The sequence below is a fragment of the Carcharhinus amblyrhynchos genome, unplaced genomic scaffold (assembly GCF_965287045.1).
Source record: "Carcharhinus amblyrhynchos unplaced genomic scaffold, sCarAmb.v2.hapA scaffold_45, whole genome shotgun sequence".
In the NCBI taxonomy this organism is placed as follows: domain Eukaryota; kingdom Metazoa; phylum Chordata; class Chondrichthyes; order Carcharhiniformes; family Carcharhinidae; genus Carcharhinus; species Carcharhinus amblyrhynchos.
The window spans coordinates 3,275,271-3,292,880 of record NW_027649786.1 but is presented as its reverse complement, the minus strand read 5'-3'; the positions used below and the strand labels follow the sequence as shown (position 1 = coordinate 3,292,880).

Below are 17,610 nucleotides of genomic sequence, written 5' to 3'. Positions count from 1 at the left end.
CAATTTAGCACGGCCAATCCACCCTAACCTGCACATCTTTGGACACTAAGGGACAATTTAGCATGGCCAATCCACCCTAACCTACACATCTTTGGACACTAAGAGACAATTTAGCATGGCCAATCCACCTAACCTGCACATCTTTGGATACTAAGAGGCAATTTAGCATGGCCAATCCACCCTAACCTGCACATCTTTGGACACTAAGGGACAATTTAGCATGGCCAATCCACCCTAACCTGCACATCTTTGGACACTAAGGGACAATTTAGCAAGGCCAATCCACCCTAACCTACACATCTTTGGACACTAAGGGACAATTTAGCATGGCCAATCCACCCTAACCTACACATCTTTGGACACTAAGGGACAATTTAGCATGGCCAATCCACCCTAACCTACACATCTTTGGACACTAAGGGGCAATTTGGCATGGCTAATTCCCCTCCCTAACTTATCAATTGTTGTTTAATGTTCAATCTGTAGTGATTAGGTTTTTGTTACCCAGTGTTTTTGCGAGAACTGACGGACAAACGAGAAGAACATCACAAATTAGCCCTGATCTAACTGGTTGCGATAGGATTGATCTGCCGAATGGCCTCTTACTGTTACCCTATTTCTATGGAAGTGCGTCCCAACCTTATCTCTGAATGCACAGATCTGATAGAGAGGATCTCCAAGAAGATAAACTGCCAGATCTGTCTTTCCCCATGCTTGGCTTCTCTGTGTGCAAGTGCCAAGTTGATATTGAAACCGTGCCAGATAATTGTGTATCCACGCCCACCGAAAACTAGATTCAATCAACACAAAAAGGCCTTTGTGTAAAATGCTTTACAACCAGCATGGAAAGAGATTTTCTCAATAACATTTCGCACAGTGTGTCAACATAGTCCCAGAGAGGGGGAAAGGACTGTGTCTGTCCCACTGTCCCACCCAGTCCCAGAGGGGGGGGAAAGGACAGTGTCTGACCCACTGTCCCACCCAGTCCCAGAGGAGGGGAAGGGACAGTGTCTGACCCACTGTCCCACCCAGTCCCAGAGGAGGGGAAAGGACAGTGTCTGTCCCACTGTCCCACCCAGTCCCAGAGGAGGGGAAGGGACAGTGTCTGACCCACTGTCCCACCCAGTCCCAGAGTGGGGGGAAAGGACAGTGTCTGACCCACTGTCCCACCCAGTCCCAGAGGAGGGGAAGGGACAGTGTCTGACCCACTGTCCCACCCAGTCCCAGAGGAGGGGAAGGGACAGTGTCTGTCCCACTGTCCCACCCAGTCCCAGAGGAGGGGAAGGGACAGTGTCTGACCCACTGTCCCACCCAGTCCCAGAGTGGGGGGAGTTGTCACATTCTGGAATGTGATAATGTGGCTGTCAATAGTTAATTCTGGTGGCATCTGACTTTGGTTTTGATTGCGGGATGCAGAGAGCAGCAACAGAAGAGTGTGTGTACACTTGTGTGAGTGAAGGGGAGGCGACTGAGGAGATTAAACAGCACAGAGGCAACACCACCCCGGTGACAGACCCCGTGTTATTGTTTGGCACCCACGGGTCAGTCGGTCTCTGAACGCAGCAATAGCTGAGGCAGCAGACACACTAAGCTGGCGACGGGCTCATCAGTCACATCCACTGCTGTCAGTGGGAGCTGCGTCAAACCCTCCCGCATTGTGCTGAGGCTCCGCAAGACAGCACATACTATTTTTTTAAAGGTTGGGGTGTTCTTTGGTAATTGTTATTGTTGGCACACAGCCCCGTGCAGGGAAGGTGCTGCACGGTAAATAGTTCAGTTCCCATAGAAACCCTTCCCTAAAAGAACACAGTTTTCATTCCGATCCTGGGATGGGCGGAGGAGATAAGGATCGGAGCACACAATTCAATCCCAAGTTATCTGCCAGCTAAATGGAGATGTGGAATGTTTATCCGAAAGGGTAGAAGAGAGAGTCAGACACTGTCCTTTCTCCCCCTCTGGGACTGGGTGGGACAGTGGGTCAGACACTGTCCTTTCCCCCTCTGGGACTATGTTGACACTGTGCGAAATGTTATTGAGAAAATCTCTTTCTATGCTGGTTGTAAATCCACATTAGAAATAATGAAATTTGAATTCAATAAAATTCTGGAGTTAAGGATCTACTCTTAGATCATAGATTCCCTACAGCGCAGAAGAGGCCATTTGGCCTGTCAAGTCTGCACCGACCACAATCCCACCCAGGCCCTATCCCCGTAACCCCACTTATCCGGCTAGTCCCTCTGACACTAGGGATAATTTAGCACGGCCCATCAACCTATCCTGCACATCTTTGGACTGGGAAGGTACCCGGAGAAAACCCATGCAGACACGGGGAGAAGGTGCAGACTCCGCACAGACAGTGACCCAAAGCCGGGAATCGAACCCCGGGTGCTGTGAGGCAGCGGTGCTGAGCACTGTGCCACCACGGTACTGATAACCGTGAAACCATTGTCGGAAAAACCCATCTGGTTCACTCACATCAGGGGAAAGTTTCTCACTCAGAGGGTGGGGGTGAGTGGAATCGGCTGCCATCGGTGTTGGTGGTGAACTCGTTGGGGTCTCTGAAGAGACTTCTGGATGAGGACATGGGATTTAATGGGATTGAGGGTTATAGACAGGCCTGGTAGGGAGGGATATGATTGGCACAACTTGTGGGCCGAAGGGCCTGTTTGTGCTGTAGTTTTCTATGTCCATTAGACAAGGGAAATCTGCCATCCTTACCCAGTCTGGCCTATATGTGACTCCAGACACACAGCAATGTGGTTGACTCTTAACTGCCCCCTGAAGTGGCCGAGGGAGATACTCGGTTCGAGGGGCAATAAGGCCCAGACTGCAAATCATGAATGAATTTAAAGGAATCCCTGTCCAGACCCCCACAGGATTCTGAACAACCTCCGAGATGTCCAAGACTTGTACTGTAGGAAAACATGGTTGTCTATTCACGTACCAGACTTTAAAATGTATTTATTAGTGTCACGAGCAAGGCTTACATTAACACCGAAATGGAGTTACTCTGAAAATCCTCTAGTCGCCACACTCTGGTGCTGGTTCTGCTACACTGAGGGAGAACTTAGCACGGCTCAATTCACCCAACCAGCACGTCTTTCATACTGTGGGAGGAAACTGGAACAAAGTCACACAGACTCGGGGCGGGGGAGAACATGCAAACTCCACGCAGACAGTGACCCAAGCCGGGAATCGAACCCGGGACCCCAGCGCTGTGAGGCAGCAGTGCTAACCCACTGTGTCACCGGGAATGGAACCCGGGTCCCTGGCGCTGTGAGGCAGCAGTGTTAACCCACTGTGTCACCGGGAATGGAACCCGGGTCCCTGGCGCTGTGAGGCAGCAGTGCTAACCCACTGTGCCACCGGGAATGGAACCCGGGTCCCTGGCACTGTGAGACAGCAGCGCTAACCCACTGTGTCACCGGGAATGGAACCCGGGTCCCTGGCGCTGTGAGACAGCAGTGCTAACCCACTGTGTCACCGGGAATGGAACCCGGGTCCCTGGCGCTGTGAGGCAGCAGCGCTAACCCACTGTGTCACCGGGAATGGAACCCGGGTCCCTGGCGCTGTGAGGCAGCAGTGTTAACCCACTGTGTCACCGGGAATGGAACCCGGGTCCCTGGCGCTGTGAGGCAGCAGCGCTAACCCACTGTGTCACCGGGAATGGAACCCGGGTCCCTGGCGCTGTGAGGCAGCAGCGCTAACCCACTGTGTCACCGGGAATGGAACCCGGGTCCCTGGCGCTGTGAGGCAGCAGCGCTAACCCACTGTGTCACCGGGAATGGAACCCGGGTCCCTGGCGCTGTGAGACAGCAGCGCTAACCCACTGTGTCACCGGGAATGGAACCCGGGTCCCTGGCGCTGTGAGACAGCAGTGCTAACCCACTGTGTCACCGGGAATGGAACCCGGGTCCCTGGCGCTGTGAGACAGCAGTGCTAACCCACTGTGTCACCGGGAATGGAACCCGGGTCCCTGGCGCTGTGAGGCAGCAGTGCTAACCCACTGTGTCACCGGGAATGGAACCCGGGTCCCTGGCGCTGTGAGGCAGCAGTGCTAACCCACTGTATCACCATAATCAGAATCATTTCAGGGGCAACTCTATAAATGGACGGGGAGAAAGTAATGGGCAAAGATGCTGATCGAATGAGCTAAAGTCAGGCGAATGGAGTCTCGGAGCATGGGCCAAATGGCCAGTTTTTCATTTTATGTAATACCTTAGCAGGCAGGCTTGCATTTGAATAGCGCCTCTGGAAGTCCTGAAGCTCTTTGCACCCAGTGAGCTGCTGTCACAGAGAGACGCCTCCCCGAGGACGGAGGGAGGGGTGGGTGGGGTGGGGGGGGGAAACGAGAGAGTGGAGGGAAAGGGGATTGTCCAGATTCGTGAGTGAGAGTGGGTTTGTATTTCCCCTTGTTTAATCGGGCTACAAGGCTTTAGTGCAACATTCTGGACAATCTCCTGACAATCTACTTAACTGCTGCACTGGGCTTCGCAGAGTGGAAACGATAATCCCCTCCTGCTGAGGGAGGGGGAGATAAGGGGGGCACAGAGGGAAGCCACGTGCTTCCTGGCAGCGATGTATTAAAGCTGTGCTCGGACTGATGGCTGTAATGGGAATTCAGGCGGGGGGAGGAGGAGGCCATTCAGCCCCTCGGGTCCGTTCCGTCCTCCAGTGCCAATCGCAGTTGGTCCACTGACCTCCCTCCACTTCTTTCCCATTTCCCTGGTGGTGGGCATCTGAGCTGGCATCCCAGGCCGGCCCAGCGTCACTTACTGTTTGCGGCGGAGAATTCGGGACGCCCTCTCGTGTTTGGCCTTTCCACATTCCTCCCAGGGCAGGATTTTCCTGCCCTTCCCGCCAGCAGGGCCTTCCAGTCCTGTTGGAGTCAACCCACCAACCGCCCCAGTCCCTACGTGTCTTCCAGGTATCTTCTACCCCAGAGAGGACTCCACCCGCTGGGGTGATCACCCCCCCCCTCTCTTTCAGTCCCAACTGGTCTCTCAAGCCATGCGATTCTCTTCTGCTGGGTTGCCCTTGAAGGGACTCTCTACAATCACCACACGTTCATTTGTAGAAAAAGTATGGTGCTGAAGGAGGCCATTCGGCCCAACCCATCTGTGTCAGCACAGAAGAACGCTTATTCCCGCTTTCCTGCTCCCGATCCTCAGCTCTGGTCCAGTTCAATTGCATATCCAAGAGTTCTATTAAATTCCGTGATGGTTGCTGCCTCTGCCACTCTGTCGAGAAATGAGTTCCAGATCCTTGGATGCAAAACATTCTTTCAACTCTTTCCTCATCCTTCAGTGAGTTAAATGCTGATGGGTGCGTTTGGTTCAAATTGTCCCATCTCTAGTCTCCCCCATTCTTTGCATGCGTGTGCATGTTAGACCATTTCTCTGTGTTTTTGAATGACTGGATTTATTATTGTCACGTGAGAGAGAGAGAATCTGGTGAACTGGTGCGGCAACAATAATCTCTCCCTCCATCTCAATAAAACGAAGGAGATTGTCATCGACTTCAGGAGAACATGTCCCTGTCTACATCAACAGGGACAAAGTAGAAAGGGTCGAGAGCTTCAAGATTTTAGGTGTTCAGGTCACCAACAATCTGTCCTGGTCCCCCCCCCCCCAAGTGCTGACACTATAGTTAAGAAAGCCCCACCAACGCCTCTACTTTCTCAGAAGACTAAGGAAATTTGGCATGTCCGCTACGACTCTCACCAACTTTTACAGATGCCCCATAGAAAGCATTCTTTCTGGTTGGATCACAGCTCGGTCTGGGCTCCTGCTTTCAAGAAGCGGGTTGATGGGTTTTTGATAAGAGAGGGGATTAAGGGTTATGGGGAGAGGGCGGGAAAGTGGAACTGAGCCACGACAGATCAGCCATGATCTTGTTGAATGGCGGGGCAGGCTCGAAGGGCCAGATGGCCTACTCCTGCTCCTATTTCTTATGTTCTTATGTTCTTAAGACTGCAAAAAGCCATGAGTGTAGCCCAATCCATCACACAAACCAGCCTCCCATCCATTGACTCTGTCTACACTTCCCGCTGCCTCGGGGAAAAGCAGCCGGTATAATTAAGGACCCCACGCACCCTGGACATTCTCTCTTCCACCTTCTTCCATCGGGGAAAAGATACAAAAGTCTGAGGTCCCGTACCGACCGACTCAAGAACAGCTTCTTCCCTGCTGCTGTCAGACTTTTGAATGGACCTACCTCACATTAAGCTGATCTTTCTCTACACCCTCGCTGTGACTGTAACACTACATTCTGCACCCTCTCCTTTCCTTCGCTATGAACGGTATGCTTTATCTGTATAGCGCGCAAGAAACAACACTTTTCACTGTATGTTAATACATGTGACAATAATAAATCAAATCAAATTTGGGATACAGTGAAGAGTATTGTTTCTTGTGCACTATAAAGGCTGTGGCCGATATTTTAAGATCTTCCTCGGATGAGGCTGGTTAAAATCCCGCCCGAGGCCAACAGAGAGTTCTGTTTTGTGAGCCGAATTCCGGGGCTGAAGTGGTAAAATTCCGGTGTGTGTGTGTGTGTGCAGTGTGATGTATTTTTTGTGCTAATGTGTGAGATGTGTGTATATACAGAGTACACATGGAAGTCTCTGTGCAGAAGGTGTGACCTGTTTGTACTGCTTTCGTCACCCACTTACAGGGTCAACAGATGAACTGTGGCCAACCCCCACTTACGAGAGAGAAAGCACGATAGTGGGGCAGCACGGTGGCACAGTGGGTTAGCACTGCTGCTTCACAGCTCCAGGGCCCTGGGTTCGATTCCTAGCTCGGGTCACTGAGTGTGTGGAGTTTGCACATTCTCCTCGTGTCTTCGTGGGTTTCCTCCGGGTGCTCCGGTTTCCTCCCACAGTCCAAAGATGTGCGGGTTAGGTTGATTGGCCTGGCTAAGAAATTGCCCCTTAATGTCCAGGGATGCGTTGGTTGGAGGGATTAGTGGGTATAATATAAGAACATAAGACATAGGAGCAGGAGTAGGCCATCTAGCCCTTCGAGCCTGCACCGCCATTCATGGCTGATCTGTCGTGGCTCAGTTCCACATTCCTGCCCTCTCCCCATAACCCTTAATCCCCTCTCTTATCAAAAACCCATCAACCCGCGTCTTAAAAATATTTAGCGAGGCAGCCTCCACCACTTCAACGGGCAGAGAATTCCAGAGATTCACCACCCTTTGAGTGAAGAAGTTCCTCCTCAACTCCGTTCTAAACCGCCTCCCCTTTATCTTGAGGCTGTGCCCCCTAGTCCTACTGTCTTTTTTGAGCGGGAAGAGTCTCTCCACCTCTATCCTATCCATCCCATTCATCATCTTATACGTCTCAATGAGATCTCCCCTCATTCTTCTAAACTCTAACGAGTACAAGCCTAGTTTATTCAGCCTCTCCTCATAGCTCAACCCCCTCAACTCCGGAATCAGCCTAGTAAACCTCCTCTGCACTCCCTCCAAGGCCAAAATATCCTTGCGCAGGTGCGGCGCCCAAAACTGCACACAGTACTCCAGCTGCGGCCTCACCAATGCCCTATACAGCCGCAGCAAGACCTCCCTACTTTTATATTCAATCCCCCTCGCTATGAAGGCCAGCATCCCATTCGCCTTCCTGACCACCTGCTGCACCTGCAAGCTGGGTTTTTGCGACTCATGCACAAGGACCCCGAGGTCCCTCTGCACCGTCGCCTGCTGCAGTTTTTCGCCCCGTAAGTAATAATCCTTCCTACCATTCTTCCTACCAAAGTGGACCACCTCACACTTGCCAACATTAAATTCCATTTGCCATTTCCTGGCCCATTCGCCCAGCCTATCTAGATCCTTCTGTAGACTCTCCACACCCTCCGCACAATTTGCCGTTCCCCCAATCTTGGTGTCATCAGCAAATTTCGACACCCTACAGGCCTGGCTGGGATTGTGTTTGGTGTAGACTCGATGGGCTGAAGGGCCTCTTTCTGCACTGTAGGCTTCTATGATTGATTCATTTTCTATGATTGATTGAAAGGGAGACAGAGAGAGAGAGAGAGAGATGCAGAGTGTGAGAGAGAGTGTGACACCAAGATAGAGAGAAAGGCAGAGAGAGAGAGAGACACACACATAGATGCACAGACAGAGAGAGAGAGAGAGAGCGTGACAGCGAGAGAGATAGAGAGACAGAGACACACACACAATCACACACACACAGACGCATATACAGAGCACAGAGAGAGAAAGATGCACAGACAGAGAGAGAGAGAGTGTGACAGCGAGAGAGATAGAGAGACAGAGACACACACACAATTATACACACACACACACACACACACATGCATATACAGAGCACAGAGAGAGAAAGATGCACAGACAGAGAGAGAGAGAGTGTGACAGCGAGAGAGATAGAGAGACAGAGACACACACACACACACACACACACACATGCATATACAGAGCACAGAGAGAGAAAGATGCACAGACAGAGAGAGAGAGAGAGTGTGACAGCGAGAGAGATAGAGAGACAGAGACACACACACAATTATACACACACACACACACACACACACACACACATGCATATACAGAGCACAGAGAGAGAGATGCACAGACACAGAGAGAGAGAGTGTGACAGCGAGAGAGATAGAGAGACAGAGACACACACACAATCACACACACACACACACACACACAGATGCATATACAGAGCACAGAGAGAGAGATGCACAGACAGAGAGAGAGAGAGCGAGGTGCTGACAGAGACAGACAGACAGACAGACAGTGAGAAGGAACTGCCAGGAAACACCCTATTGTTTGTGTGGAGCTGGCTCACTGTTAACTGAGGGCAGTTTGCCAGGAAAACCCCTGAGGTGCATCAGGATTCCTGGAAAACACAGATTGGAATTTTGTTTTAAATGCTGGGGAGCTGGCAAATTCCCGATTTAATTACTTATTAAAATGCGGTGTGGGAAAACCTGACTAAAACTGAAGACTGACTAAAGAAAGGAAAGTTTATTGAGCACAATGGGACACGATTTCGCCTCACCCCAGCTCCCACCAGGCTGGTACTTCAACTGGCAGCGAGCTGGAGTCCTCGCTAGAGTAAATGTCACAATCTGGAAAATCCGGTTCTCGTTATCATTTACTTCGAGCTTTAACTTAATCCTTTTGTTTTAACCCTCTTTCTGCTGTGGTGTTGAATGATGTGGAGATGCCGGCGTTGGACTGGGGTAAACACAGTAAGAAGTCTCACAACACCCGGTTAAAGTCCAACAGGTTTATTTGGTAGCAAAAGCCACTAGCTTTCAGAGCGCTGCCCCTTCATCAGGTGAGTGGGGAGTTCTGTTCACAAACAGGGTATATAAAGACACAAACTTAACTTACAGAATAACGGTTGGAATGCGTATCTTTACAGGTAATCAAGTCTTAAAGGTGCAGACAATGTGAGTGGAGAGAGGGTTAAAGAGATGTGTATTGTCTCCAGACAGGACAATTAGTGAGATTTTACAAACCCAGGCGAATCACGGGGGTTACAGATAGTGTGACATGAACCCAAGATCCTGGTTGAGGCCATCCTCGTGTGGCCTTCACGACACACGACAGCGCAGAGTCGCTGAGCAGAGACTGATAGCCAAGTTCCGCACACGTGAAGTGTTGTGAGACTTTGTACTGTGGTGCTGAATGACAGCGAATGTGAAGGTTTGTGTCTGTCTAAACAGTGGGTATCAGCTGGGTATTCAGCCGTGGAAGGCATCATCTGCTCAATCTCACATTGGAACAAGTGAATGTAAAAAATAGGAGCATTTCCCCATAAATCCCGAACTCCCTTTGGGTGGATTGGCCATGCTAAACTGCACCTTAGTGTCCAAAGATGTGGTCCTGTGTTGTAGCTTCAGGAGTAATGGGTCATTCACTATTGGGATAATCACAGGGTTAATGGTTCAGTCGCTGTGTTGGGATAATCACAGGGTTAATGGTTCAGTCGCTGTGTTGGGATAATCACAGGGTTAATGGTTCAGTCGCTGTGTTGGGGTAATCACAGGGTTAATGGTTCAGGCGCTGTGTTGGGGTAATCACAGGGTTAATGGTTTAGTCGCTGTGTTGGGGTAATCACAGGGTTAATGATTTGGAGCATCTGAGTCTCCACACTCCCATCTCAATCCTACACTGGATCAGGTTCTCACACCCCGGCTGCTCGGTGCCCGTCCTCCCTCCCAGCTCACATCTGTCTGTTGTTTGTTAGTCCTGACCGGCGAGTGTTGCCAAATATTAACTCGGAGCGAGCTGTGTTTGAGTCTGCCTGATCCACCTTCAACCTGCAAACAAAATCCAATTAACAACCAGAGGTTTAACCCACACACAAACTTAGCGAAGGAGTGATTTTCTCAAACATCAGTGCACGGACCCGCTCCCTGCCACAAGTATAATAGTGACACAAAAACAGAAAATCATAGAATCCCTACAGTGCTGAAGGAGGCCATTTGGCCCATCGTGACTGCAGCAATAATAATCCCTCTCAGAACCTATCCCTATAACCCCACATATTTACCTTTCTAATCCCACTGGCTCTAAAGACCTATTTAGCATGGCCAATCCACCCTAACCTGCACATCTTTGGACACTAAGGGACAATTTAGCATGGCCAATCCACCCTAACCTACACATCTTTGGACACTAAGGGACAATTTAGCATGGCCAATCCACCCTAACCTACACATCTTTGGACACTAAGGGACAATTTAGCATGGCCAATCCACCCTAACCTGCACATCTTTGGACACTAAGGGACAATTTAGCATGGCCAATCCACCCTAACCTGCACATCTTTGGACACTAAGGGACAATTTAGCATGGCCAATCCACCCTAACCTACACATCTTTGGACACTAAGGGACAATTTAGCATGGCCAATCCACCCTAACCTACACATCTTTGGACACTAAGGGGCAATTTAGCATGGCCAATCCACCCTAACCTACACATCTTTGGACACTAAGGGGCAATTTAGCATGGCCAATCCACCCTAACCTACACATCTTTGGACACTAAGGGGCAATTTAGCATGGCCAATCCACCCTAACCTACACATCTTTGGACACTAAGGGGCAATTTAGCATGTCCAATCCACCCTAACCTGCACATCTTTAGAATGTTGCAGAAAGCTGTGAAATCTCACTTAAAAACTAAATATTTGACATTGAGCCACGTAAAGAGATATTAAAGGTGTCGGTGCTGAAATCTGAGGTAAAAGCCGAGAGTGTTGTATAAACTCAGCAGGTCTGGCAGCGTCTGTGGAGGGAGAAACACCAGACATAAGACATAGGAGCAGAATTAGGCCATTCGGCCCAATGCATCTGCTTCACCATTCAATCATGGCTGACGTGAATCTCATCCCCATTCTCCTGCCTTCTCTCTGTAACAGAGTTAATGTTTCGCGTCAGTCTGACCATTCTCCCGAAACATTGATTCCATTTACTCTCTCCGCAGATGCCACCTGACCTGCTGAGTGTTTTTCCAGCATTTTCCGTTATTATCGCTCACCGTGCCGCCGCTTTGAGGGATCGCGGTAACAGCCAAACCTCCCGGCGCGCTAACCATCCCTCTTCTCTCCTGGCTAGACCACGAGGGTACGGGAATCGGTCGTTCCCAGAGCATTGCCACCTCCATCGCCCAGGGGGCGCTATACCGGAGTTGCCAGGGACGCAGTGACCCCAGGCGCCACACCATCGCCAATGGCATCGATTATGACATGGTAAGTGTGACCGAGCCGGGCCCAGTGGCGGGCGGGCAGGCAGGACACTAAGGGGCAATTTAGCATGGCCAATCCACCCTAACCTACACATCTTTGGACACTAAGGGACAATTTAGCACGGCCAATCCCCCTAACCTACACATCTTTGGACACTAAGGGACAATTTAGCACGGCCAATCCCCCTAACCTACACATCTTTGGACACTAAGGGGCAATTTAGCATGGCCAATCCACCTAACCTACACATCTTTGGACACTAAGGGGACAATTTAGCATGGCCAATCCACCCTAACCTACACATCTTTGGACACTAAGGGACAATTTAGCATGGCCAATCCACCCTAACCTACACATCTTTGGACACTAAGGGACAATTTAGCATGGCCAATCCACCCTAACCTACACATCTTTGGACACTAAGGGACAATTTAGCATGGCCAATCCCCCTAACCTACACATCTTTGGACACTAAGGGGACAATTTATCATGGCCAATCCACCCTAACCTGTACATCTTTGGACACTAAGGGGCAATTTAGCATAGCCAATCCACCCTAACCTACACATCTTTGGACACTAAGGGACAATTTAGCATGGCCAATCCCCCTAACCTACACATCTTTGGACACTAAGGGACAATTTAGCATGGCCAATCCACCCTAACCTACACATCTTTGGACACTAAGGGACAATTTAGCATGGCCAATCCACCTAACCTACACATCTTTGGACATTAAGGGACAATTTAGCATGGCCAATCCACCCTAACCTACACATCTTTGGACACTAAGGGACAATTTAGCATGGCCAATCCACCTAACCTACACATCTTTGGACACTATGGGACAATTTAGCATGGCCAATCCACCCTAACCTACACATCTTTGGACACTAAGGGACAATTTAGCATGGCCAATCCCCCTAACCTGCACATCTTTGGTCACTAAGGGGCAATTTAGTGTGGCCAATCCACCCTAAGCTACACATCTTTGGAGTGTGGGAGGAAACTGGAGCACCCGGAGGAAACTTGTACAGACTACAGTCAGTGACCCAAGGCCAGTATTGAACTTGGGACTTTGGTGCTATGAGGCACCCTATTCCTCTATTACCATGTTGCCCCCATTCCTCTGTTACCCTGTTCCCACCAATACTCTGTTCCCTACCACTATCTAGTTTCTCCCAATATGGTCTTAGCCTCTCCGATACCCAGCTCCCCCCGTATTATCCCCCTCTCCCACCTAACCCTGCTCCCTCGTGTTACCCTGCTCTCTCTCGCTGCGTCTTCATGAACCTGTGTACCACCCCCACCCCACTCTCAGTTCCGGTCTGCCACCTCTCCATTTAATCTTCATCTTTGCCCCTACAGTTGCCCTGTGCCCAGGAAGGTTTGCTGAGAAGATTGAACGAGGATAGGGAACAGTCTGATGGGGTGGGGGGGAGAGCTGCGATGACAGCAAGACCTCCCTCGGGACCCGGGGGAGGTGGGAAGGGGGAACGTCCTGTACCTTCTGGGCCAAGAGGAGCTCTCCCCTGGGCCTACCATGCCCGAGGGTGGGGGAGGAGGCCTGGGTGGGGCATCCTGGGAAACAGGGCAGCCGCCGTCAGCTGCTCGTTAGACCGAGGCCTAGTGAACTCCGAGGGGAGACGGAGCCAGACGCACAGTGACAGCTGCCACGCGAGGACATCCTTCACCCCCCCCTCACCCCCCACCCCCTCTTGGCCTTCATAGCGAGGGGGATTGAATATAAAAGTAGGGAGGTCTTGCTGCAGCTGTATAGGGCATTGGTGAGGCCGCAGCTGGAGTACTGTGTGCAGTTTTGGGCACCGTACTTCCGCAAGGATATTTTGGCCTTGGAGGGAGTGCAGAGGGGGTTTACTAGGCTGATGCCGGAGTTGAGGGGGTTGAGCTATGAGGAGAGGCTGAATAAACTAGGCTTGTACTCGTTAGAGTTTAGAAGAATGAGGGGAGATCTCATTGAGACGTATAAGATGATGAATGGGATGGATAGGATAGAGGTGGAGAGACTCTTCCCGCTCAGAAAGGACAGTAGGACTAGGGGGCACAACCTCAAGATAAAGGGGAGGCGGTTTAGAACGGAGTTGAGGAGGAACTTCTTCACTCAAAGGGTGGTGAATCTCTGGAATTCTCTGCCCGTTGAAGTGGTGGAGGCTGCCTCGCTAAATATTTTTAAGACGCGGGTTGATGGGTTTTTGATAAGAGAGGGGATTAAGGGTTATGGGGAGAGGGCGGGAAGGTGGAACTGAGACACGACAGATCAGCCATGATCTTATTGAATGGCGGGGCAGGCTTGAAGGGCTGGATGGCCAACTCCTGCTCCTATTTCTTATGTTCTTTGTCTACACCATCGAACAAAGGAAGGGGAGCGATAGCTCGGAATCGATTTCCTTCGATTCCGAGCTATCGTGGGCTGGGCCCACGGAATTTACAAAGCCTGAGGTTTGCGGAGCTCATTCGGGGTGAAGGTTGCCCTATCGATGGGAGATGTGCTCAGCCCCCCTCGCCACCAGATTCCGTTCTTCAGTTTGTCTCCATCTTGACGGACTGTTGCTTTGGGCGTGATCTTCAGCGCCCGCATCGCCCCACACTGCCGCTGCAGCGAGGAACAAGAGGAGGCCATTCAGCCCCTCGGGATCGTGCTACGGTTCGCTCCGGGCCATTCCATTCAGCTGCCCCGTCCCCCAGAAGCCATCAGGGAAAATAGAACCTCGACCTCAGTCGCAGCCAGTGGCAGGGAGGATTCTCTGTTCCTTCATCAAGGAAAGAACATTTCCCTCTGGATTTCAGGGTTGTGGCTCTTGTGTATTCATCTGGCCAGAAGAGACAAGGTTTGTTTATACACAACTTATCAAATAGTTCATTCATTTACCGGGCATCGCTGCTTAGACTGGCTTTTATTACCCATCCCTAATTGCCCCTTGAAGGTGGTGGGTGAGCCTTGAACCCGCTGCAGTCCCTGAGGTGTAGGTACACCCACAGCGCTGTTAGGGAGGGAGCTCCAGCATTTTGACCCAGTGAAGGAACGGCCAATATATTCCCCAGTCGGGATGGCATTCAGCTGAGAGAGAAAACTTCTGACAGTGCGGCACTCCCTCAGCACTGACCCTCTGACAGTGCGGCACTCCCTCAGCACTGACCCTCTGACAGTGCGGCGCTCCCTCAGCACTGACCCTCTGACAGTGCGGCACTCCCTCAGCACTGACCCTCTGACAGTGCGGCACTCCCTCGGCACTGACCCTCTGACAGTGCGGCACTCCCTCAGCACTGACCCTCTGACAGTGCGGCACTCCCTCGGCACTGACCCTCTGACAGTGCGGCACTCCCTCGGCACTGACCCTCTGACAGTGCGGCACTCCCTCAGCACTGACCCTCTGACAGTGCGGCGCTCCCTCAGCACTGACCCTCTGACAGTGCGGCACTCCCTCAGCACTGACCCTCTGACAGTGCGGCACTCCCTCAGCACTGACCCTCTGACAGTGCGGCGCTCCCTCAGCACTGACCCTCTGACAGTGCGGCGCTCCCTCAGCACTGACCCTCTGACAGTGCGGCGCTCCCTCAGCACTGACCCTCTGACAGTGCGGCGCTCCCTCAGCACTGACCCTCTGACAGTGCGGCGCTCCCTCAGCACTGACCCTCTGACAGTGCGGCACTCCCTCAGCACTGACCCTCTGACAGTGCCGCACTCCCTCAGCACTGACCCTCTGACAGTGCGGTACTCCCTCAGCACTGACCCTCTGACAGTGCGGCACTCCCTCAGCACTGACCCTCTGACAGTGCGGCGCTCCCTCAGCACTGACCCTCTGACAGTGCGGCACTCCCTCAGCACCGACCCTCTGACAGTGCGGCGTTCCCTCAGCACTGACCCTCTGACAGTGCGGCGTTCCCTCAGCACTGACCCTCTGACAGTGCGGCACTCCCTCAGCACTGACCCTCTGACAGTGCGGCACTCCCTCAGCGCTGCATAGAGAGCGTCAGTCTTGTTTGGGAGCGTAGGTCTCTCGAGTGGGACTTGAAACAAAATGTTTTGGGTCCAAAATGAGAGTGGGACGGGTTGACATTGTTGTGTGCGATGTGGGAAATCGAGTCAGAAAGAACTGCATTTGTGTAGCGCCTATCTGACAGTCAGGTGCCAGAAGTTCTTTGCGCTAACCAAGTTTCTTCACCTTTCTGACTCTATTAGCTGTAATAAACAAACTCCATCTGACCACTGCCCTCGGTTGGATACAGTCGGGAATAGGAAGGGCATTGAGAATCGATGTACACCCTCGCTCTCAGTGATCATTACAAAGGCAGAAAGTGGACAGTGCTCTTCTTCATCATGTAGTACCGCTGCCCTCTGGAGGTTTAGCTGATACTGCAGCTTCCCAGACCCTGCAGTGGACAGGTACGGCCTTCTCAAAGAGGTGCTTGACATAGCCCAGAAGAGCCAGGCTCTCCCAGAGCTCAGGGAAAATTGACAGCCCATCGAAGCTCTTCAGTCAGAGAGCCATGGAGGTTTATAGCACGGGCACAGGCCCTTTGGCCCAACTTGTTCATGCCATCTAGTTTTTAGCCACTAAACTAGTCCCAATTGCCTGCATTTGGCCCATATCCCTCTATACCCATCGTACCCATGTAACTGTCTAAGTGCTTTTTAAAAGGCAAAATTGTACCCACCTCTACTACTGCCTCTGGCAGCTCGTTCCAGACACTCACCACCCTCTGGGTGAAAAAATTGCAGTAAAAAGTCTGACAACACCAGGTTTTAGTCCAAGCTATAAATAGGTTGGACTAAAACCTGGTGTTGTCAGACTTTTTACTGTGTTTACACCAGTCCAACGCTGGCATACCCACATCATGAAAAAATTGCCCCTCTGGACACTTTTGTATCTCTCCCCTCTCACCTTAAACCTCTGCCCTCTAGTTTTAGACTCCCCTATCTTTGGGGAAAAGATATTGACTATCTCGCTGATCTGTGCCCCTCATTATTTTATAGACCTCTATAAGATCACCCCTCAGTCTCCTACGCTCTAGGGAAGAAGTCCCAGTCTATCCAGCCTCTCCTTATAACTCAATCCATCAAGTCCCAGTTGGGCCCTAGTAAATCTTTTCTGCACTCTTTCTAGTCCAATAATATCCTTTTGATAATAGGGTGACCAGACAGTATTCCAAGCGCGACCTTACCAATGTCTTTTACAACTTCAACAAGACGTCCCAACTCCTGTATTCAATGTCTGATCTGCTCTCTCCAGGACAACACGAACTGCACTTCCGACAAGAGTGGGGAGTGGAGTGAAACAAGCCCTTGCCCTCGGTTCCCTCCTCCCCTGTTCTGTTCACCACCATCTTCTCCACACTCCTCACCGGGAGGCGATGGCCTATCGCGAGGCTTTTAATCCAGAAACTCAGCTAATGTTCTGGGGGACCCGGGTTCGAATCCCGCCACGGCAGAGGGTGGAATTTGAATTCAATAAAAAATATCTGGAATTAAGAATTGACTGATGATCATGAAACCATTATCGGAAAAACCCATCTGGTCACTAATGTCACTTTAGGGAAGGAAATCTGCCATCCTTACCCGTCTGGCCTATGTGTGACTCCAGAGCAATGTGGTTGACTCTCAATAGCCCTCCATGGGCAACTAGGGATGGGCAATAAATGCTGGCCCAGACAGCGACACCCATGTCCCATGAATGAATGAGAAACAAAGTTCCCTAAGAAACTGCAAAACGTCACTTTAATAATAGAGGGCACAGGTTTAAGGTGAGAGGGGAGAGATACAAAAGGGTCCAGAGGGGAAATTTTTCACACAGAGGGTGGTGAGTGTCTGGAATGAGCTGCCAGAGGTGGTAATAGAGGCGGGTACAATTTAAAAA

General features: G+C 51.1%; 1 protein-coding gene across 2 annotated transcripts in view; it reads left to right on the top strand.

Annotated features, from left to right (window-relative positions):
* The window catches only part of LOC145337259 (suppressor APC domain-containing protein 2-like), a 42,858-nt gene that overhangs the window by 16,325 nt on the left and 8,923 nt on the right, over positions 1-17,610 (top strand). For both annotated transcript variants that reach the window (XM_080182050.1, XM_080182049.1), the window contains exon 2: positions 11,604-11,737. In XM_080182050.1, the coding sequence (XP_080038176.1) occupies positions 11,604-11,737 (134 nt within the window). The remainder of the gene's footprint in view (positions 1-11,603; positions 11,738-17,610) is intronic.